Below are 23,951 nucleotides of genomic sequence, written 5' to 3' on the forward strand. Positions count from 1 at the left end.
GTGGTTAATGTGTTTTTTGTTTTTGATAATCCAGGAAGTTTTTCTGTTATTAATTTTCACATATTTTCCTGTCCCCTTTCATTTTGGAACTTCCATTACATGTATATTGGGATACTTGAGGTTGTCTCATAGGTCTCTGTGTGTTTCTTCATTTTTCTTCAATATTTTTCTCTCTTTCTATTTTATAATTTCCATTTGATTTACCTACATATTCACTGATTCTTTTTTCTGCCATCTCAAATTTGCTTTGAGCCCATTTACTGAGTTTTTCATTTCTATTATTATACTTTTCAATGTAGAGTTTCCATTGATTATATTGTTATAATTTTGGTTTCTCTGTGCTGAGATTGCCTATTGAATCATCATCTTATTTTCATTTAATTCTTAGAACATAGTTTCCTTTACTTTTTTTGGACGTTATGATAGCTACTTAGAAGTTTTCATCTGCGAAGTCTAAGGTCTGGGTTCATTCAGAATCAATTTATTATTTCTGCTTTTTTCCCCCCAAAGTATGGATCACATGTTCCTGTTTCTTTGCATATCTTCCTCTTTTTTTGTCAAAACTGGATAATATTTGTAGCATCTTTCTATTTTGTATTTTATATATATTTCTTATAATTCATATTTGATCATGATTGTTTAGATAACAATTTTTTAAAATATTTTTACCCCTACTGTTTGGGGCAAGGGCAGGGTAAATACTATTTTTATCTCCCCAAATATTTATAAACCTGTTGACAGTAGAAACTATCTTAATCAAGGAGAATCTGCTATAGTGCTAAGCTTAATCCTGATTTCATGGTCTATATTGAAATATTTAACTCAGTTGAATTATTTAAAAAAAAAACAACAAACCAAAGCTATTCTATTACCTTCTAGTAATGTCAGTGGAAAAACTTTTCCCTAATCAGAACCTATCATAATTTTCAAACGAACGATTTGATAAATATGTTTTGAGAAGGAATACATGTGGATTAACTTATGAAACTCAAAAAAAGAGAAACCTTTATTTTCTAGCCCTTCCTAATAATTTATGTAGTCTGTCTCTGTAGAAACTGATAGCAAAGGTTCTGAACTTCGGGGGTCTGATTTTCAGAACTGAAAGTATTTTGCTTGTTTGCAAAAAAATAGAATAATCATTAGAAATCATTATTAGTAATTAGGTTACATTAACTCCCAGACATGTTGAAATGCAAATGTTCTTGTTTAGTTAGGCCAGTACATTTCAGATTTGTCAATAATTATTGTACAGTAGTTTGTCTATAGTAAAGAGAATAAGGTATTTACATTTTGCAAAGTCCATTTAAGACAAGTCAAGGGAAAATTTGGAGGTAGTTTACGTATTAATGGAATAAAATTCAGAAAACTTGAAGAAAAGGTTTTGTAATCATCTCATTCTTACTTGATTTCACATTTTTAGGTATGCCATTGCATTGGCCTTAAGAGAAAAACAGCGTGTAATATTTACCAGCCCAATTAAAGCCCTCAGTAACCAGAAATACCGTGAAATGTATGAAGAATTCCAAGATGTTGGCCTGATGACTGGAGATGTTACGATTAATCCTACAGCATCTTGTCTTGTTATGACCACAGAGGTAATTTATATAGGCCTCATCCATTGTTTTCTTTTTTAATTTCATTAACATGTATTCAATTATAACATCCAATGCTTTATAATTTGCACTATATAAATAAAATGTAGCACTTTACTTTCTGAGTACATTTATTTTAAAAGGAAAACCTTCATCTTAAAATGTTTTAGTGATTTTATAAATGTATTTCTAAATTGCCAGTATTTCTGTTAGTTGTCATAAAATATGGATACAATTTTTCTTCATCAAGTATCTTTAAAGGCTTGTTACTGTCAGTAACATCAAAGTGTTTTCACAGCTTTGTATATAGTTTCAAGCATAGTTTCATACAAGTAGTACACTAGAAACAACAGGTTATCTTATCGTTTGGAGAACCAGCCAAGGTGGTGTTCAGTTTTCCTTTTGGTGCCCAAAGTAAGTTTATTTTCCATCCTTAAAACTTTCTTCTGTCTGTGGATGATTTCCTTTACCTTGAAAATTAAGGATAACGGGTGCTAGAAAGTGTTTATGTTGTAAAGAGATATAGGTATAAAAAATAGACACAAATGAGGTCCAGCATGTTGGGTAGAAGATAATTTCAGTTGCTCTCATACCTTAGAAAGTATGGCTTTTAAAATAGGTGCTGTGCTTAAGAACTTATCTTCCTAAGTGAGACATGAAGAGTAGAGGTGATAATTATTCTCTCCCTGGATTGTAGCAGATTTCTAATGACGGATTATCATTTGAATTGGTTTTATGAGAAAAAGGAATATTGTTTGGTTTGTAAATATATTTGAGGTATGTAATCCCCGAAACTTAATTTGTTTCCATTTAAAAGTTTTTTCCCCAATCCCTTCTTAGAAAAAAAAGTTTTGTTTAACTATTATTTGTTTTGCCACACACCTACCTAATTTTTGTCTTTTCTGTAGATTTTGAGAAGTATGCTGTACAGAGGTTCTGAAGTTATGCGAGAAGTTGCTTGGGTTATATTTGATGAAATTCATTACATGAGAGATTCAGGTATTGTGTATATTTTATGGTATTTTTGAGATTTGTGACACATTTCACCTTAAGACTGGCCTTAAGAATTTTGAACAAGAGGTTAAAAGTGCTTTGGATTTTGATATGGCTGGTATTGTGATAAACTTTTTCTTTAAATTGCTGACATGATGTATTATTTCCAATATCTAATTTAAATATAGTTCCTCAAATAGTAACTTTTCCTGGGTGAGGAGATACAATTTCAAATAAAGCGAATGGAATCAAAACTGGTTTGCTTTTAATAGAGATCACTCTAATGTAACTCATGTTAAAAAAAAATTCCCAAACTTCTGGCTAACAAATATAACTTTTCTGATTGTTATTTTAGTTTTTAAAAGCACTTTGCAAAAGTTAGACAGAAATCCATGTTTAATGTAAAAAAAAATAAAGTGAAGATTATGAAATACAAATGAGCAAAAAGAAAAATTATAAATTTCCCTTTACTTGGGATATTAAATTAATGTAAAAGTAAGTATACTTGAAATATTTGGGGGTGGGGGCTAGTATCAACAAACACATTTAAAAGTTAAACTATTTAATACTACATACTTAAAATTTAGGTATTTTGACAATTTAAGAAATTATCTAAAGCATTTAACCCTTTTCAGATTCACAAAAATAAATTCTGACCAGAGTTGTTATAGTTTTAAAATCATTAATCCTGTATTGATTTATTTTAGGTGGAACTATGAAACTTGTTTTTCTGGGTTTTATTGTCTATTTTAATAAAAATTGACTTATAGTTCTGTTGTTCACCACATCTTTCTTTAACTTCCAAAGGCTCATGCATATAATTTGGGTGAAAGATGCTGTATAGAATAGTATGGTGTATCTTCCAATTTTGTTGCTGTAACTTTGTACAAGTCATTAACTCTGCTTCTCAAAAATGGAAATACTGTCTCCTGGCCTTGTAACTGGGGCTTGTTTCATGCTGGTTGAAAGGATTTCAGCCTGGAACTACTCTTTGCAAAGTGTTATTTTAGAGTATATTGTATTTGTAGTGATTAGGTCTACTGAATAAACTCATGGTGAGAACTAAAGTTGTTTGCCATAAGGGCTGAACCTATCTTGTGTTAAGTGGACTGCATTCTAATTATTGAGCTTGAGAGAAAATAATTTTAGGTACTGTCAGACATAAAGAGACATTGGATTCCAAGGTATGATTGTTTTATTTTTTTTTCCAGAGCGTGGTGTGGTGTGGGAAGAAACTATTATTTTGCTTCCTGATAATGTCCACTATGTTTTTCTTTCTGCTACTATTCCAAATGCTCGACAGTTTGCAGAATGGATTTGCCATTTACATAAACAGGTATTTTCTTTACCTTTTCTCATGCTTCAATATTCAAAATGTTATAGGTTTGCCTTGCTGTGTCCTATGCTTTATTCCTAATGTTGCCTAGAATAAAGAAGACGTTTTAATGTGATACTAGTTCTCAGATCAGACATATTATCAAAATCAACTGGCTAGCTTTTTAAAAGTGTTGATTTCTGAGCGTTATACTAAGTTCAATAAATGAAAACCTATGGGAATGCGGCTTTGGGATCTCTAATTTTCAAAAGTTCCTGGGTTGATTCTGATGATCTGCCAGGTTTGTGACCTCTACTGTATTGACTGATAAGGTGAGCTGGAAATACGCAGTAGAGAATTTCCTCTAAGACCTCAGTACCAGAGAAACCTGGGCACCTCCTGAGCCTCTAATTTGCTTTAATCATATGAGAATTTAAACTTTTTACTGTGTTTCTCTTTACTTTTCTAGTCCATCTTTAGCAGCTGTATGGGGCCTTATAATAAGCATTTGTTGATGTGTACTGAATTTATTCTTGGGTTTATTTTCCTGTCCTTATTTTTCCTTTACACTGATATTCTCATGACCTTATTTTTATCTTTTTATGAACTCTCTGATAGAATTTTATACCACTGCCCCATGTTCCTTCTGTAGGATAGAAACCCAGTGGATCTTCTGGAGAAGATAGATCAACTTGCTGTTTTAGTAAGGCTTTAAAAAGTCTCTGTGGGGCAAAACAGTCACATTTTGTTTAGTTCAGAGTGCCGCCTTCTGTATCACCATGTATCTGCTCCCCAGAAACAGACATCTTCCTTAATTATGTTATCCCAGCTCTAGGGTATGGGTTCAGATCAACTGAAGCTCATGTCATGTATTTGGCCCTGTTTAGGGAACTGGTAAATTAAAAAGATGATAGTATAATTTGATAGGCCTAAGTTTTCCACTTTTTTCTCTTGCTTAGTAAAGTTGTAAAAAAAAAGTTTTCTCTGAAATGCTGAATTCACAATTTTATTTCCACAAGGTCTTTTAGATAGATCAAATATACACTTTTATTTTGAAGAAGTAAAATTTTATGTTTATTTGTCTTTCCTTTTGCAGCCGTGCCATGTAATTTACACAGATTATCGACCTACTCCATTGCAACATTACATTTTTCCAGCAGGGGGAGATGGTCTTCACCTTGTGGTTGATGAAAATGTAAGGCAGTGATTCATTCTTCTATCATGTCATACTTTATATTTTGTATCTTGTTTTTCCTTAAACTAGAGAACAATGACAGAGACCCATTTATTTTTTAACTTAACTACCTTTATAATCCAAAATTGACTTTTTTCCTGTATTTTCATTTCAAAAATTATGTATTTCGGATGCATTTTTCTTACAAATTGGATTTCCATCTTTTTCAAATATTTTTAAATGTCTGGAGAATGGGGGCTGTGGACACCAATTTTATTACCTCTTTATTGCCTTTTATTCTTAACACAGATGATGTCTTAATTACTGAACTTTGTTATAATTATTAATTATTATATTAAATTATCTTTCATTATAAGAGAAAGTTTTTATTTGAGGTATGAAAAATGTTTGAATTATATGATGAAATATTAGCAAAATTACATGCAGAATCTCTGATTCCCAGGGTGACTTCAGAGAAGATAATTTTAATACAGCGATGCAAGTGCTTCGAGATGCAGGTGACTTGGCAAAAGGAGACCAGAAGGGACGAAAGGGAGGAACAAAAGGTAATTTGGCTTCTTTGACTTAGCATACTGTTTTAAGGTACATCCATATTGTAGCATGTATATTTCATTCCTTTTTATGGCTGAATATCATTCTATTCTAAAGGTATATACCACATTTTGTTTATCCCTCAGTTGCTGAACACTTGGGTTAATTCCACTTTTTGTCTACTATGAACAATGTTGCTTTAAACATTTATATGTTGCTTTTGTGTGGACATATATTTTCCTTTGTTTTGGATATATATGTAGGAGTAGAATTCCTGGGTCATTTGGTAATTACATTTAACTGTTTGAGGAACTGACTGTTTCCAAATTGACTACACCATTTTACATTCCTACCAGCTGTATATAAGGGTACAAATTTCTCCATATCTTCATTTGTTATTATATAACTTTTTGATTATAGCCATCCTAGTGGGTGTGAAGTTGTATGATTGTGGTTTGATTTACGTTTCTCTGATGGCTGATGTTGAGTGTATTTTCATGGGTTTATTGACCATTTGTTTATCTTCTTTGGCAAAATGTCTCTTAAAAACCTTTATCCATTTTTAAATTATGTTACTTGTTTTTTTATTACTGAGATGAAGAGTTCTTTATTCTAGAGACAAACCTCTTACAGATATAGCATTAGCAAATATTTTCTCCCATTCTTTGAGAAATGAACTTTTTGTTTTCTTGATGATATCTATTGACTTATAGAAGTTTTTAATTTTAATGAAGTTCCATTTATGTATTTTTAAATTTTTGTCACTTGTGCATTGATGTCATATTTAAGAAGGCTTTGCCTTAGCTTAAGGTCACAAAAATTTACTCCTATATTTTCTTCTAAGAGTATTTGTAATTTTAGTTCTTATATTTAGGACTATGAACCATTTTGAGTTAATTTTTGTGTATTGGCATCTCTTTTTATAGGGCCATCAAATGTGTTCAAGATTGTAAAGATGATTATGGAAAGAAATTTTCAACCTGTAATTATTTTCAGTTTTAGTAAGAAAGATTGTGAAGCCTATGCTCTTCAGATGACCAAACTAGATTTCAACACAGGTATTACATAATTTTGGTATATTTTAACATTATGTGAAAATGTGTGTAAAATATGTTTCTGGTAATACATTAATCTATTGTGTATTACTAGGATATGCATTTCACCTTACAGTGAAGAAATGTACATTACAGTAGTAGATAGTACACTTATGGAAACATTTGAGAAGCCTTGATTTCTCATGTCTTTCCTTCTCTCTCTTCTATCTTCTTTTATTGAAAGATAAAAAGCACATTGCTGTATGTGTAAAATATAAAGAACCCTACCAAGAAACATTAGAATCATACCTTCTTATACTTCATTGTCATAAACTCCTCAATTATTGTCTTTCTTTATTGGACTGCTTAATAGTGGATCTCTTGATCCATCCACCTTCTGTACAGAAAGTACTCTGTTTCATTCTTCTAGAATTCAAACTAGGAAGGCCTGCCCTTTACTAACTGTGCTCTAGCTCTCCAAACAAAGAAAGCTGTTCGCTAATTAATTATTTCCATGTGTTAATTGTATATATAATTCACCTAGTCACACAGCTAATGCCGGAAGAGCTAGACCAAAAATTGCACTGTGCTATAATAGCAAAGCCAATTATTTACTGTTAAGTTTCACTTTCCTCAGTAGGTAAAAGACAGATGATAATATTTCCTCTATCTTGTAAATGAAACTTAAAATGAGATACTTATATGTAAAAACACTAAGTGTAGTTAGTTATTGCTATTGGTTTAAGATAGTACTTTTTCATGGGTTAGGTATGATAGGTTTTTAAAGTCAGGAATTGTAATAAATAATTGTGACCATCTTAAATGCTACGCTTTGCTTTTCCTCTGTTACTCTTATTTCTTCATTTGTTTGATATCATTGACTTGTTCTAACATTTTTTACCCCTGTGTTTTTTCTTAGATGAAGAAAAGAAAATGGTTGAAGAAGTATTCAGTAATGCAATTGACTGCTTGTCTGATGAAGATAAAAAGCTACCTCAGGTGAGTGTTTTGCATCAACAAATAAACTGGATATTAAAAGGTGGTATATATAGTCACTTTGCTTTTCCTGATTTTGTTACTAAATTGCACTCTGAAAATTGCAGGAAAATGTTTGCTGTGTACACTGAAAAGATACCTTGGTTTATATTTCAAAGGTCTGAAAAGGTGACAGGAGCAAAGATTTGCTGTCTGAAGGAACTTTTCTCTGAAAGCTTAGCATGGTTTGCAAATTAATGTTTCTGTGCATAATACTAAAAAGTTGTACTGCCCGTGTTAGGTAGTGAAATTTCTTAGTTCATAAGGCTATCAAACAATACACTAGAGGAGATATATGACGTTTATGTATTTAGTGAAGAATTTAATGTCTTCTTTGCTTTAATCTGGTGGCTTTCTTTCTTTGGCTATTTATTGGAATTTCCTGAGTGCCACTCCCAGAGATTCTGATTTAATTTGTCTGGTGTGTGTCGCTTTGTCATTACAATTTTTTTAAAGGTTCCTCAGGTGATTCTCATGTATAGCCGAAGCTGAGAACTGCTTTAATCCAACCCTGTATATAAAAATTTTGTTTTGTGAAAAGAAAAATTGGGAGATCATACCGTTTTACAAATGAATGCTGTTTGATTGGTGATTTATGATAAGACTACAGGTAGAGAGTGTTTCTTAGAATTTAAAATAGTGTTTAAATTTTTTTCTTTTAATTGTAATTTTTCTTGCAGATGAACTATTAGAGTCTCAGGACATTGTTATTATCCTAACATAGTTCTAATAGTAGATATTTAAAGGCACATAATACAGTGTTAATGACAATTAAGACTTCATTTTAAATAAGGTACATATTTTTATGAAATATATTTGTATTTTTCTTTCATTTGAGCTGGCAGTATCTTTTAAATGTATTTTATGCTGATGCAAACTTTGTCTTCATAGCTTGTAATTTTTTTTAGAGGTGATGAAATAATGCTAGAAAATTTGAATGAGTCAGCATAGTCCTTATAAAGTATATTTAAAACAAAATGACATGTCTTTTTAATTAAAGAGAGACCAGAATTATATTGTATTTTGAGTTTTGTGATCTTTGTGAATACAGGTTTGGGTTTTGCTTTTATTCCAAAAGGAGGGCAGCTGGCCTGGCTCAGGAGTAGAGCACCAGCTTCCTGCATACAAGGTCCCGGGTTCAATCCTCAGGCCCGGTATAGCAAAAAAAAAGAAAAATCGTGCTTTTATTCCAAAAGGTTATGTAACTGCCTCTCTAAACACAGAGCATTTTTTCTTTTTTTGCGTTAACCCATTGGTCTTAATTGGGTTTAAGGTTTTAAAATTTCCCTATCCTTACAGCTTTATTAAATAAATATTATTCCAAAATCACAGGTTGAACACGTTCTTCCTCTTTTGAAGCGGGGGATTGGTATTCACCATGGTGGTTTACTTCCTATTTTGAAGGAAACTATTGAAATTCTTTTTTCTGAAGGATTGATAAAGGTATGATATCATACTTATTTATGATACCCCAGAATTGTGTTCTGTGAACTGTTTGAAAATTGTAGAGAACACTATTTATAGGCAATTTTGTGTATATGTGTCTTTAATTGGTCATGTGGAATGACTTCGGTGGTAAATTAGATTTTTATTTGTAGAGTTATAGTTCAGAAATTTTTGGCTTTTAGTAAAATAATTTTGTTTCCTTTTCTAAAAGTAAGAATTGGTAGCACCATTAGATATGTGGAATTTTGGGGAAGGTGCTATTTTTAAGTATTAGACATGAGGGTTGATTCTATACCTGGTCTCCTATCTACATACAAATTAAAATAATGATCTTAAAAAAGACAAGGAGAATTTCTGATTAGACTTAGGAAAAAGAGTTTAGAGCATATTCTAATTTAACCTAAGAAAATTTGGTTTAAAAAAAAAAAAGAGTTGATGTGGCTCAAGCAATTGGGCTTCCATCTACCATATAGGAGGTCCAGGATTTGATGCCCAGGGCCTTCTGGTGAAGGCAAGCTGGCCCACATGGTGAGATGGCCCATGCAGAGTGCTGACCTGCGCAGAGTACTGCCCTGCACAGGAGTGCTGGCCCGCATGGAGAGCTGGCACAGCAAGATGATGCAACAAAAAGAAACACAAAGGAGAGACAGTAAGAGATGCAGCAGATCAGGGAGCTGAGGTAGCACCTCAGAATTATCGCCTCTCTCCCACTCTGGAAGGTCCCAGGATCGGTTCCCAGAGCCACCTAATGAGAATACAAGCAGACACAGAAGAACACACAGTGAATGGACACAAAAAGCAGACAGTGGGGTAGGGTGCAGGAGGGGGGAGAAATAAATATTTTTTTAAAAACAATTTTAATCTCTATCCAGAAATGGGGTATTAAAAATGGGGAAAAAGTTCAGAAGCCTATATATGACCCAGATTACTTTAGTTTTAAAATCATATTAGAATAAAAAAATTATTACTAGAGACTTACTATGAGAACCTCAGCACTAGGGAGAATATTTAAAAGAAATGTAGTAACCCTGAAAATCTACTTTGAGGTATTTTAGATAAAAATTAATCACTATTTGTTTGATATTCCTTTCTGGGCTTTGTGTATTCGCTAAGTTCCACTTACAAAGTATCTTTTCTTTTTAAATACATTATTTTTTTTTTAGGAGGTGTTGGGGATTGAACCGGGACCTTGTACATGTGAGGCAGTCCCTCAACCACTGAGCTGTCCCTGTTCCCCATAAGTAATACTTTTTGAATGTAAAATTCCAATAGAATATTTGCCTGTAAATTAAAAAATGAAAGACCATCCTTCCCATTCATGTCCCAAAATATCCACATACATACAAATATAGACATATCTTTTTCCCTGTTGATGAAATTTTAGGTTATTTAATATTTCTTCAGTGATGAATACATACATCTTTGTGTGCTTATACTACTATTTTTGTTATCAAGTATTAAAAGTGAACTTAAAGAGCCACTAATTCTGATCTCCCCTCAGATTTTCTATAGTTGAAGCAGTCCCCTGCTTTGTTGTGTCATCAGTCAAGCCAGGAAGTTTCCGTAGTCTAAAACTGCCAATTAGGGCAGGAGTATTCTGTCTAGTTGTAACCATTGGAAATTTTAAGGACCATTTTCCCTAAATTAGTAAGTTTCACTAATTAGTAAATTAATAAAAGGGAATTTCAATATTATTTAATAAATTTATATATAATAATAAAATACATCTTCAAGGAATAGCATGTTGTCTGTTTTATTTTTGTAGGGTCTAATTAATGTCTAGATTTAAAAATTGATCATGTTTATACTTGAAAATAAACTAGTTTTTCAGATTAAAATATATGTTTATATAATTATTCATTTATTTAGGCCTTATTTGCCACAGAGACTTTTGCTATGGGAATTAACATGCCAGCTAGAACTGTTTTATTTACAAATGCCCGCAAATTTGATGGGAAAGATTTCCGATGGGTAAGTAAGTTAATAAATATATTGAAATAATTTTCATCTTTGTTTTTACCTAAGACAACTTTGGTCATGTAATGAAAACACGTTAACATTTCATAATCAAACTTGAAATGGTTATAGCAATCTAAATTTTACATCAAATTTACTTCCCTTTTGGAATTTTTATTTTGAGGCTTGTTGTGGTCCAGGAAAAGGATGATGATTATAGAAACATGATTTCTGGGCCATAGCAGCCTTCATTAGAACCATCCCCGAGGTTCAGAAAGGTACTTGCTTTTTGAGGGAGGAAGGAATTCATTTAAGTTTGAAGTCAGGTAATTATGTTGGTCTAGTGAACAACAAGCAGCAGGTTAGAGGAAGAAGGATAGGGAATGAAAGTTAAATAAATGGCTCCCCTGGGATTAACTCATTTAATTTGTGTGTGTGTATTTTGGTTTTCTTCAAGCAGAGGATAGCACTTGGGACTTTAATAAAGGGGATTTATTTGGGGTAAAAGCTAGCAGTTCCAAGGCCATGAAAAGTCCAAATTGAGGCACCAGAGGAAGTGCTTTCTCACCTAAGTCAGCTGCCATGTGTTGAAGCAAGATGGCTGCTGACCTCTGCCGAGATTATTACTGTAAGCATGGCTGCTTCCAGTAGAAGGGCCTGCCCGATCCAGCACCATAAAGGAGAAACACATTTCTCAGTAAGAAAGTGATTTATTGCAAGTGCACAAGCAAGAAACTGGGGGAATCTTCCCCAAGCCAATTCAAAGTGAGAATGGGAGCTAGGTTTTTATAGGCAAAGGAGAGGGGTAGGCGAGAAGAGGGGTGATGCCAGGGATCTTATGAGGAGGATATGTATAAATTCTTAGTCTTGCGTTCTCTCGAGCACATTATACTTGTCCTTGATTTCAGTGGCTAATAAACCACAGTTTAGCAAGGTCTTCATGACTGTTTTCTCAGCTGACCGTTCAAGGATATCAAGCTATTTTTTGTGTGTGTCTATGAGGAAAATTGCAGATTTACTGGGTTATAAGGTATTTCTGACACTATTGTCTGATTTTGCTTTGAGACATTATCTTATTCCTATAACGACTGAGAAGGTCTAGTTAATAGCCTTCAGGAAACTAAGTACAAAGAGTAAAATTCTAAAATTAGATTACTAGAAAACTAAGTCAAATTGTATGTTTGAATTTTTAGGCTGCTTAAGTGAAGAATATTTTTGTAAGCACATTTTCTAGCTGTCAAGGTGTCTGCCTTTCTGCAGCTGTAGGCAAAAAGGGCATGGAGTTTGTCTCTTGGGCTGCTATGTGGGTCCAACCTCTTGGGGGCTTCATGCTTATGTGATCTCCTAGTCCAGGGGTTCTTATCCAGGGATCCACAGACCACCAAGCAGGGGGGTGGTCCATGAGCTTGAATTGAAAAAAAATCAACTTATTATCTTTATTTTCTCTGACTTTTAACTGAAGTTCATGAAGGCATTTCCTTCACTTATGAATATATACAATAAATTACAGTATTATTCATTTCATATCATGTTACAGTTGTTGCATATCTTGAAAAATCACTCATGCTCATCCATACTTCAAAATTACTGTAATTGTTAGATTTGATGCTAGTTGAGTGTTATAAAGCTTCTGCTGCTACATTCTGAGAAGGGGTCCATGGTTTTCACCTGACTGGCAAAGGGGTCCGTGGAACAAAAAGGTTAAGAACCCCTTCTCTAGTTCTTTCTCCAATGGCATGATCAGATATGGGAGCCTTTTCCTCTGTCTGTCCCCAACTCTTTCTGTTTCAGTTTTTATCAGACCCAGCAAGAGGGTGGGGACTCAAAATGAATCACACCCCACTGACTTGGTCCAATCAAAAGCCCAAAAGGGGTCTTAATCAAGTAATCTAATCAAAGTCCCCTCGACTGAATACAACCCATGGTAACATGCCCACAAGAATAGATAAGTTCACAAACAAAATCTCTCTCTTTTTGGGATTCATAAAATAATCTTCAATTGCTATAATTATGTAATCATAATTAAAAATGAGATACTGAAGCATGATTGAACAGGAAAATACCAGAATGAGGTCCTAATACATGCAATAATTTTTTATATAATATAGGCATCTTTTCAAACTGGCAGAGAAAACATGGCATTTGAAAAACTAGGTACCACATAGAAAAACATAACTTTGGAATTATAACCTACATTTTAAGTTAATATAGATAAAAATTTTACTGATAAAAACTAAATTCTAAAAATTTTTAAAGTACTATAAAAATTATTTTTGCAATATCAAAGTGGAGTAGGACCCATAACCCAGATGTAATTGAAAAAAAAATTTTTTTTAACTTTATTAGAGTGGTTGTAGGCTTACAGAACAATCATACAAGAAATACAGAATTCTCACATACCTCCCCACCAACAACAACTGACATTGATGTGGAACATTGGTTACAATTGATGATAGTACATTTTTATAATTATACTATTAACTAAAGTTCATGTTTTAACTTAGGGTTCACTGTTATTTAGTGTAGCTCCATGGACATGTATTTTTTAACTTTTATTCTATTACAATATATACAATCTAACATTTCCCCTTTTAATCATATTCACATATATAGTTCAGTGCTGTTAATTACATTCGCAATATTTTGCAACCATCACCACCATCCATTAACAAAATGTTTCCATCATTCCACATAGGAACCCTATACATTTTAAACCTTAACTTCCCATTCCCTATGCCCACAACACCCCCTGGTAACGTGTATTCTAGATTCTGATTCTGTAAGTTTGCTTATTCTAATGATTTCAGTTTAGCAAGATCATACGTTATTCTTTTGTATCTGGCTTAGTTTCACTCAACATGATGCCTTCAAGGTTCATCCATGTTGTTGCATGTATCAGGACTCATTCCGTTTTTACAACTGAATAATGTTCCATTATGTGTATGTGCCACATTTAAATTTTTCATTCAGTGGTTGATGGACACTTGAGTTACTTCTATCTTTTGGCAGTTGTGACTATTGGCACTGTGAACATCAGTGTGCAAATACATTTAAAATACCTGCTTTCAATTCTTTTTGGTATATACCTAGTAGGGGAATTGCCAGGCCTTATGGTGGTAGTTCTGTATTTAGCTTTCTGAAGAACTGCCAATCTCTCTTCTGCAGATTGATTTTCTTATGTTGATCTTGTTACCAGGGATAACCCCAGCTGATCATGATGTATAACTCCTTTAATATTCTGTTGGATGTAGTTTGCTAGTATTCTGTTGAGAATTTTTGTGTCTGTATTCATAAGTGATATTGGTCTGTAGTTTGCTTGTGATGTCTCTTTCTGACTTTGGCATGAGAGTGATGTTGTCCTTGGAGAATGCGTGTTCCCCTTCTATAAGTTTTTTGGAGAGTTTGTGTACAATTGGAGTTAATTCTTCTTGGAATGTTTGGTGGAGTTCCCTCGTAAAGCCATTATGGTACTGCTAGGAGGTTTTTGATTATTGATTCAGTCTCTTTACTTGTACTGTTTCTTTTTGAGTCAGTGTAGGCAGGGTGTTTCTAATGACTTGCCCATTTCATCTAAGTTTTCTAATTTATTGGAATACAGTTTTTTATAGTATCTACTTATAGTATTCTTTATTTCAACAGGGCAGTAGTAATGTCCCCCTTTTCATTTTTTATTTTCATTATTTGCATCCTCTCTCTTTTTCTTTGTCAGTCCAGCTAAAGATTTGTCAATTTTATTGATCTTTTCAAAGAAACAGCTTTTGGTTTTGTTGGTTCTATTCCTTTTTTATTTTCTATTTCTTTTATCTCTGGTCTAATCTTTGTATTTCCTTCCTTCTATTTACTTTGGATTTAGTTTGCTCTTCCTTTTCTAGTTCTTCCGGTTTTGAGGGTAAATCTCTGATCTGAAGTCTTTTTTGATATAAGCATGTAGAGACATAAATTTCTCTCGCTACTGCCTTTGCTGCATCCCGTAAATTTTGGTATGCTGTATTTTCAAGATATTTCCTAATTTTGCTTCCTGATTTCCTCTTTAGTCCATTCGTTGTTTAAGAGTTTGTTGTTTAATTTCCACATATTTGTGAATTTTCCCCTTCTCCCTCTGTTATTGATTTCTAACTTCATTCTCTTGTGATTGGAGAATATACCTTATATGATTTCAGTATTTTAAAATTTATTGAGACTTGTTTTGTGGCCCAGTGTGTGGACCTGTAGAATGATCCATGTGCCCTTGAGAAGAAAATGTATTCTTTCCATTGGGAGAAGTGTTCTATATATATCTGCTATGTCTAGTTGGTTTAGTATATCATTCAAGTCCTTGTACTTCCTTATTGATCTTCTGACTAGATGTTTTATCCATTATTAAGTGTGGTGTTTTAAAGTCTCCTGCTATTAATGTAGAACCATCAGTTTCACCCTTCAAATCTGTCCATATTTGCATCATATATTTTAGGGATCTGCTGTTAGCTGCATATGTAATTGTTGCATCCCCTTTATCAGTATGTAATGACCAGTAATAATTTTTGACTGAAAGTTTATTTTATCCAATATTTAAGTGTAGCCACTTAATAATAATCAAAACTCTCTTTTGATTACTACTTAATAATCAAAACTCTCTTTTGATTACTACTTTTATGGTATATGTTTTTCCATCCTTTCACTGTTCACCTACTTGTATCTTTGACCTTAAGGTGAATCTCTTGCAGACAGCATATAGTTGGATCATGCCTTTTTTTAAATCCATTTTGCCAATCTCTGCCTTTTGACAGAAAGTATTCATTGACATTTAAAGACACTACTGAAATACATGTCTTTCTTCTGCTATCCAGTTTCTTTACCCTTGTATGTCCCTTACTTCCATTAAAGCCTACTTTTATATTTATATTGCTTTCTTGTGTTGTATCATTCTGAGCGTCTTTCTTTTCTGTTGGGATATATTTTTCATCTTTTTCCTTGTGGTTACTATAGGGTTAAAATTTAACATCCTAAATATGTAAAAGTTACTTGGTTTGATACCAAGGTAACATCAATGGCATGCACATATACTATTGCTATACCCCTCTGCACCCTTGCCATTTTTTTTGATGTTTGTTACTACTTACACCTTTGTACATTGTATGTCCAGAAACAGATTTAACATTACTTTTTATGCATATGCATTTTAGCACCCATAGGAAGTAAGGGTTGCGTACCAAACAATACAGTACAATAATAATTGCACAATGATCACATTTACTACAGGTCCTTTTTTTAAATATATATATTTATTAATTATAGGATGAGTAGGGCACCAAAAACTTCTCTGATGCCTCTCCAAAACTGAGCATTTCTGACTTTCCCAACAAATGCAGCTAACTTTCCCCTGCATCCCTGAGTAAGCCCTGCATCTTTAAATCTCCACTGTCTTCCCCCTGGTGTGGGAGGGTAGAAACAATGGCTGTGGCTGCTTTTGTCTTCTGTGGGTTGAAACAATAGCTGCCCACAGAGCCCAGGACCCAGCAACCTGAAGTTGCCATTCAAAGCCAAAGTCAGTGATTAGCCCTGCAGACCCCTGTTCTTGGGCAAGAGGATTTTTATGTCCCTTTTTGTCCCCAGCTAAAAATTATTTTTGTAATATGATTCTTGAATGTTTCGCATTTTTGCACTTTCATTTAAACTTCTCTAAAATTTTACATTTTTTAAATGTTTTCTTAGAACGTTTAACTTGTGTATATATTATAACACAATGTTTAAAGATATGCTTTTTTCCAGGTTTTCTCCTATGCTTAGGATATTAATTATGTTAATTATGTTCATTCAGATTTCCTCTGGTGAATACATTCAGATGTCTGGTCGTGCTGGAAGGAGGGGAATGGATGATAGGGGAATTGTTATTCTTATGGTGGATGAAAAGATGAGCCCAACAATTGGAAAACAGCTACTTAAGGTAACTGAATTAAGAGTCTATCTCTTCACCAATAATTCTAGAAACATACTTCAGGAGCCACTTCAAAGTTAGTTGTGGCAGTTCACGTATCTTTCTACGTAGGTGATATGATTTATTAAACTAACTGTACTTTTGGAAGTAGAAGAGGGTGACTGCCCAAAGTACTGATACCGTGTGCCCTGCTTCCTTTTCTGATAGGTGAAGAGCAACTCATGCTGCTGAGGGATAAATATGTAGGTATCTTAAATGTGGAGGGCAAAGTAGACATTTCTGCCCTTCCTGGGGATTTTTCACACCCTTCCATTGCATCTTGTGCAGTTGTAAATTAATTCTGCAATCTACCATTCTAATTCAGTCTTTTTTTTTTTTTTAAGATTTATTTATTTCTCTCCCCTTCCCCCCCACCCCCCGCCCCTGTTGTCTGTCCTCTGTGTCTATTTGCTGCGTCAGCAGCACGGGAATCTGTGTTTCTTTTTGTTGCATCATCTTGTTGTGTCAACACTCCTTGTGGGCGGTGCCATTCTTAGGCAGGCTGCCCTTTCTTTCCCTCTGGGCGGCTCTCCTTACTTCTTGTGCGTGGAGCTCCCCTATGCGGGGGACACCCCTGCATGGCACGGCACTCCTTGCGCGCATCAGCACTGTGCATGGGCCAGCTCCACACGGGTCAAGGAAGCACGGAGTTTGAACCGTGGACCTCCCATGTGGTAGATGGACGCCCTAACCACTGGGCCAAGTCCGCTTCCCTAATTCAGTCCTATTTATAGATTATAAATATCCCAATCATAATTACATGTTTAAGTTTTATTTAGAATTAGCCTATTCATTTGACTTGATTAGTATTTATAAGTGTTTTGGATTGTCTAGGATTTTTATTTTTGTTTTATTTTGAAGAGCTTCTCAAGAAAATTTGACCTGGTTGCTTTCCTTCTCCTCCATGCAGTAGGAAGGTATTAAACAAATCCTTAGAGAAACCTTTTAGTAAAGTAGAAACTTAATACTTAAATAATTCCCAGTTCATTAGCTTTTAAAAATAAAGCTTCATAACATGTTAAGACATCCTGAGATCTGTATCTTTGAAATAGACTGCTCAATTTCTCTTTGAAGACTTGGGAACTATGTGGAGAATTATGGCAGTGGGAAGCCTGATAGGCCAAACCAAAGGCAGGTAAAGGTGTGTGTTTTTTATGTTTTTATTTAAGTGAAAACAATGTTTGTACATCTTTATCATGATCATATGGTGTCTTATTTTCCTTTTTAAAGATTAGCACTTGGAAACCTATTTTTAAGAGTACTTTTTTTTTTAAAGATTTATTTATTTAACACCCCCCCCCCGGTTGTCTGTTCTCTGTGTCTGTTTGCTGCGTCGTCTTTGTCCGCTTCTTTTGTTGTCAGCGACACGGGAATCTGTGTTTCTTTTCATTGCATCATTTTGTTGTGTTAGCTCTCCGTGTGGGCAGTGACATTCCTGGGCAGGCTGCATTTTCTTTCGTGCTGGTCGGCTCTTCTTACGGGGTGCATTCCTTGCGCTTGGGGCTCCCCTACGCGGGGGACACCGCTACGTGGCAGGGCACTCCTTGCGCGCATCAGCACTGCGCATGGGCCAGCTCCACACGGGTCAAGGAGGCCCAGGTTTGAACCGTGGACCTCCCAATGTGGTAGACGGACGCCCTAACCACTGGGCCAAGTCTCCTTCCCTTAAGCGTACTTTAAAGCGTCTGTATAATCTTCTTTATCGAAGAAAATTACACAAGAGTGAAAGTATTTTTCTTTTAATTGTGCCAGATATAATTAACATTATTTTACTTTCCTTTTACTCTGTGTATGGAAAGAAAAAAATTAGGTTGCCAAATTAAAGGAGTTAGTGCTTTTTTTTTTGGATTTATTTTTTTTCCTATTTATTTCTCTCCCCTTCCCCACCCCAGTTGTCTGCTCTCTGTGTCCATTTGCTATGGGTTCTTCTGTGACCCCTTCTATCCTTATCAGCAACACCGGGAATCTGTGTCTCTTTTTTTGTTGCATCATCTTGCTGCACCAGCTCTCTGTGTGTGCGGCGCAACTCCTGGCCAGGGTGAACTTCCTTTTGTGCTGGGCGGCTCTCCTTATGGGGCACACTCCTGGTGCGTGGGGCTACCCTATGCGGGGGCACCCCTGCGTGCCACGGCCCCCCTTGCGCACATCAGTGCTGTGCGTGGGCCAGCTCCACACGGGTCAGGGAGGCCCAGGGTTTGAACCACTGCCCTCCCATGTGGTAGGCGGATGCCCCATCCATTGGGCCAAGTCCGCTCCCTGGTAATGTTTTAATTCTAGCCTCTACTTAATTTAGTACAGTTTTTTCGTTCAGTTTACTTGACATCTCTAAATGTGTTACCCTGTCAGTGTAAAGTTCTATAGACTTTCTTTTTTCACAGCTTTATTGAAATATTTTCATATATCATATAATTCATCCAATTCCACGGTTTCTGGTATATTCACAGTTTCTAAACCAGCACCACCATCAATGTTAGAACATTTTCGTTACCTTGGACTGAAACCCTGCATCCATTAACAATCACTTCTCATTTCTTCCCAGACTCCCCCTCTAATTCCAGGCCCTGGGCAACCACTAATCTGTTTCATGTCTCTATATTTTACCTATTCTGGCCATTTCATATAAATGGAATCATATAATGTGGGGACTTTTTTGACTGGCTTCTTACACTTAGCATCTTGTTTTCAAAGTTCATCCACATTACAGTATGTGTGTTTCATTCCTTTTTCTGGCAAAATGACATTCCTGGCATATACCCCATTTTATTTACCTATTCACCAGTTGGGTGGACATCTGGATTGTTTCCCCTTTGGGCTCTTGTGAATAATGCTGCTGTGAACATTGCATGTAAGTTTTTGCATGCACATATATTTATTTTTCTTGGGTTTGTGTCTAGGAGTGGAATTACTGGATCATACAGTAATTCTATGTTTAACTTTTTGAGGAACTGCGAGAGTGTTTTCCACTGTGGCTCACCATTTTACATTCCCATCAGCAACGTATGAGGGATCTAATTACTCCAGAGCCTTGCTGATGCTTATCATCTGTCCTTTTGATTACAGTCATCCTAGTAGGTGTGAAGGGGTGTATTTGACTTTGAATATCATGCCATTTGATTTTAAAAGTACTGTACCTTTTTATTGAAAATACTGCAATAAATAAGCAAATTTTGTGTGTCTGCATTTCTGATAACATTTTTTTAGAAAGATGTATCTTTATGCCTCTCTCTGCGCTGCCTCCCCCCTCCCCCCCATTGTTTTGTGCTTGCTCTCTGTTTTCTGTGTCTTGTCTTCTCTTTAGGTGGCACCAGAAACTGAACCTGGGATCTTCTGGAGTGGGAGAGCGGCACTCAATCTCTTGTGTCACCTCAGCTCCCTCTTCTGCTTCCTTTCTTTTTGTCTCTCCTCTATGTCTTTTTTTGCTGTATCATCTTTCTGCACCAGCTCTCTGCTCGAGCTAACACTCCTGTGCGGGCCAGCATGCCATGTGGCCCAGCTCTCCACTCAGGCCAGCTTGCCTTTACCAAGAGATCCTGGGAAACGTATGGTAGACAGAGCCCAGTCGCTTAAGCCACATCTGCTTCCCTGCCTTGTGAGATTTTCAGGTAGTTTTACTATCATTAAAGAATTTATTGGGAAGCGGATGTGATTCAAGCAATTGATCTCCTGCCTACCTCATGGGAGGTCCCTGGTTCGGTTCCTGCTGCCTCATGAAGAAGACAGTAAGCTGGCGTGAGGGGAAGGCATGGCAAGCTGACACAACAAGAGACTCAAGAAGAAAAACATAATGAGAGACTCAATCAAGTAAGGAGCAGAGGTTCCCAGTGCCTCCTAAAAACAAGACAGCAAGCTGACACAATGGGCAGGCATGGCAAGCTGGCATGACAAGGTGATTCAACAAGAGACATGAAGAAAAACACAATGAGAGACACAATGAAGCAGGGAACAGAGGTGACTCAAGTGATTAGGCACCTCCCTCCCATGTTGGAGGTCGCAGGTTCAGTTCCTGGTGCCTGCTAAAGAAACAAGGAAGACGAACAGACGTAGCAAATGCAAACAACAAGGGGGTGGGGAGAAATAAACTGAATCTTTAAGAATTATAGGGAATCTATTCAGTAACAACAGCAACAGCTAATTCATACACTGAAATAATTACTGTTATCCCCATTTTTTAAGTGAGAAAGACTTGTAGTTTAAATAATTTGCTCAAAGTCTTGTTAAAATTCTGCTTTTGAATTAACTCTGGCTCACAGTCAGTGCTTATAATGACAATGTGGTACTGCTTCTCAGTACCTCATATGCAATATAGTAGGAAAAAATTATAATAAATGCAGTAATTTTATCTAGGAGCACTTTAATAAAACTATTTTGGTCCTAATATACAGAGGGTTTTTTCATATATACCCAGAAGTGGGATTGCCAGGTCCTATGGTAATTAACTTTTTGAGAATCTGGCCAACTCTCCTACAACAGCTGCACCATTTTATATTCCTACGAACAACAAATGAGTGTACCTGTTGCCCACATTCTCTCCAACAGTTATTTCCCATTTTTAAAAAAATAATAGTCATCCTAGTAATTGTGAAATGTTATCTCATTGTTATTTTGGTTTGCATTTTGCTGTTGGTTCATTTGTATATCTTTGGAGAAATGTCTATTCAAGTTTTTTGCCTAGTTTTTAATTGGGTTCTTTGTCTTTTGTTCAGTTGTAGAATTTCTTTATATTTTCTAGATTTTAGACAACCTTACCAGATATATGGTTTCCAAATATCATTTCCCATTATGTAGGTTGTCTATTTTACTTTCATGAAGTCTTTTGATGCACAAGTTTTTTATTTTGTTGCGGTTCCATTTATTTTGTTGTTGTTGCTCATGGTTTGGGTGTAAAGCCTGAGAAACCTTTGTCTTAACAGAAGGTCCTGAAGAGGCTTCCTTAGGTCTTCTAGGTATTTTATTGTTCTGGTTCATATGTTAAAGTCTCTGGTCTATTTTGAGTTGATTTTTGTATATGGTATGAGCTAGGGGTCTATCTTCATTCTTTTGCCTGTAGGCGTCTTGTTTCCCCAGTACCGCTGTTGATGGGACTGTCCTATCCATGTTGAGTGGACTGACTTTACACTGCAGTGGGGTGGCATTTGTGGCAGGACTAGCAAGGCTACCACAAGCTTTGCCTACTGTTTTTTTCAGCCTGCTGCTTCTTGATTTGGCACTTGCCCAATTATTGTATGCCTTTCGTACTGTTCTCTGGCATTTTGAGGAAGACGACTCTGCCAGATTTTGTTAAGGCACCCTGGAACATAATATGCCTCCATCTTGGTCAACCAAGAAGTCAGCAAGTAATAGGACTTTAATAACAAACCTGAATATTTATTTAACATTATATTCTGAAATAAAAACTGAAATACATGGCTTATCCAGAGTCACTTTTTATGTAGAAATGAATCAGTATACTTTGTACATTAATAAAATTCAGATCTCTCTGTCGAATTTGACCATTTTTCCTATTGTTGGGTTGAATTGTCTTAGCCAGAAACAAGGCAAAATATATGCTGTTCATTGCTTGTTGGCTAAAGGGTATTGGTGATTTTTAGTTCCCTAACACATACCTTATTTATTTGGACATGTAAATACATAATTTAATAATCTTGACTTAAAATATTATAATAATTTTTTGTTTATTTTTTTGGTGTACTGGTCTAGTTGAGGGCAGTATGAAAACCTCAGCTTTTCTAGTTGTGATATTATTGCAATTACTATCTTTTTGTTTAATATATTCAAATTACTAACATTTAAATTATTGGACAGATTTGCCAAGTGTTAGCTCAAATAGAACTTCCTATAAGACTGCAATTTGGTCTTTTGCTATACTTAATATATCATCTGAGTTTAAAATTCTATTATAACTTTTGCTAAGATTAAAAGTTGAGTCAGCAGGAAAGAATATGTGTTAACAGCCTCCCAAAAAGACTGGTAATGCATCTTTTATTCTTTAGCAGGTAAGAGCAGTATAACCAGAATAAATATATATGCTGATATAGTGCCCATATTTTCAACAGAATGTATTTAGAAATAAAAATATCATAGTTCTTTGATTAAATATTATCATTGATTTGATGAAAATAAAACCCTTTCTGTAATTTCTGAATTGAGTGAATTAGTTTCCTAGCTGCTAAAACATATACTTTACAATATATTGGCTTACTAACAGAAATTTATTGACTCATGGTTTCAGACGTAGAAAGCTTGCTTTCTCCTGAGATTCCCGAATGGGAATCTCTGTGGTTCCTGGCTTTTCTTTTACATGGCTTTTCCAAATGCCTATGTTTTCTCCTCTCTTTCATGCACTCTTGACTTCCAGCTTCTGGCTGTTCCCCATAGCTTTTCACCCTGTGGCTATCTCTAAAAAGGTTATGGCCTATCCTGATTGATTGAGCCACATTTTTAACTCAAGTAACCTCATCAGAAGGTTCTATTTACAGTGGGTTCATACCCTCATTAATGGGTTAAGAACATGTTTTTCTGGAGTACAGAACTACAAGCCATCACAATGAGATAACCTCCTGGTTTCTTAGTGTACATAAAGTGCTAATTCTAGGAGACTGTACAGGTTTTCTAAATCTAGTTAGTGGTGTCTTCTTTTCAACAGTGAACCACATTGTTGAATGGCTAAGAATAATTAAACTGATTTGAAAGGAAAATAATATTGTCCTTCCTGGTTATGTAAATTCTTTGGAACTTTAGGATGAACATACCTATTTAAGGTTAGTTTTGTGAGATACTGAAGAGAAACTACTTATGTACCTTTCTGGGGGAAAAAAGTAGAAAGACTCAACATTTATCTGTTTCTCCATCTTCCACCTTTATGGTTCATAATGCAAAAATATTGAGACTAGCAATTTCTTTT

At 35.1% G+C, this 23,951-nt stretch overlaps 1 protein-coding gene across 1 annotated transcript in view; it reads left to right on the forward strand.

The window, feature by feature from the left end:
* MTREX (Mtr4 exosome RNA helicase) overlaps nucleotides 1–23,951 on the forward strand; it is a 121,194-nt gene that overhangs the window by 39,367 nt on the left and 57,876 nt on the right. Inside the window, exons 7-16 of the mRNA XM_058309088.1 lie at nucleotides 1,421–1,595; nucleotides 2,501–2,591; nucleotides 3,797–3,921; nucleotides 4,997–5,095; nucleotides 5,538–5,640; nucleotides 6,553–6,684; nucleotides 7,580–7,659; nucleotides 9,028–9,138; nucleotides 11,011–11,112; nucleotides 16,895–17,020. Coding sequence (XP_058165071.1) covers nucleotides 1,421–1,595; nucleotides 2,501–2,591; nucleotides 3,797–3,921; nucleotides 4,997–5,095; nucleotides 5,538–5,640; nucleotides 6,553–6,684; nucleotides 7,580–7,659; nucleotides 9,028–9,138; nucleotides 11,011–11,112; nucleotides 16,895–17,020 — 1,144 coding nt within the window. The remainder of the gene's footprint in view (nucleotides 1–1,420; nucleotides 1,596–2,500; nucleotides 2,592–3,796; nucleotides 3,922–4,996; nucleotides 5,096–5,537; nucleotides 5,641–6,552; nucleotides 6,685–7,579; nucleotides 7,660–9,027; nucleotides 9,139–11,010; nucleotides 11,113–16,894; nucleotides 17,021–23,951) is intronic.

This window comes from Dasypus novemcinctus, chromosome 2 (assembly GCF_030445035.2).
Source record: "Dasypus novemcinctus isolate mDasNov1 chromosome 2, mDasNov1.1.hap2, whole genome shotgun sequence".
In the NCBI taxonomy this organism is placed as follows: Eukaryota; Metazoa; Chordata; class Mammalia; order Cingulata; family Dasypodidae; genus Dasypus; species Dasypus novemcinctus.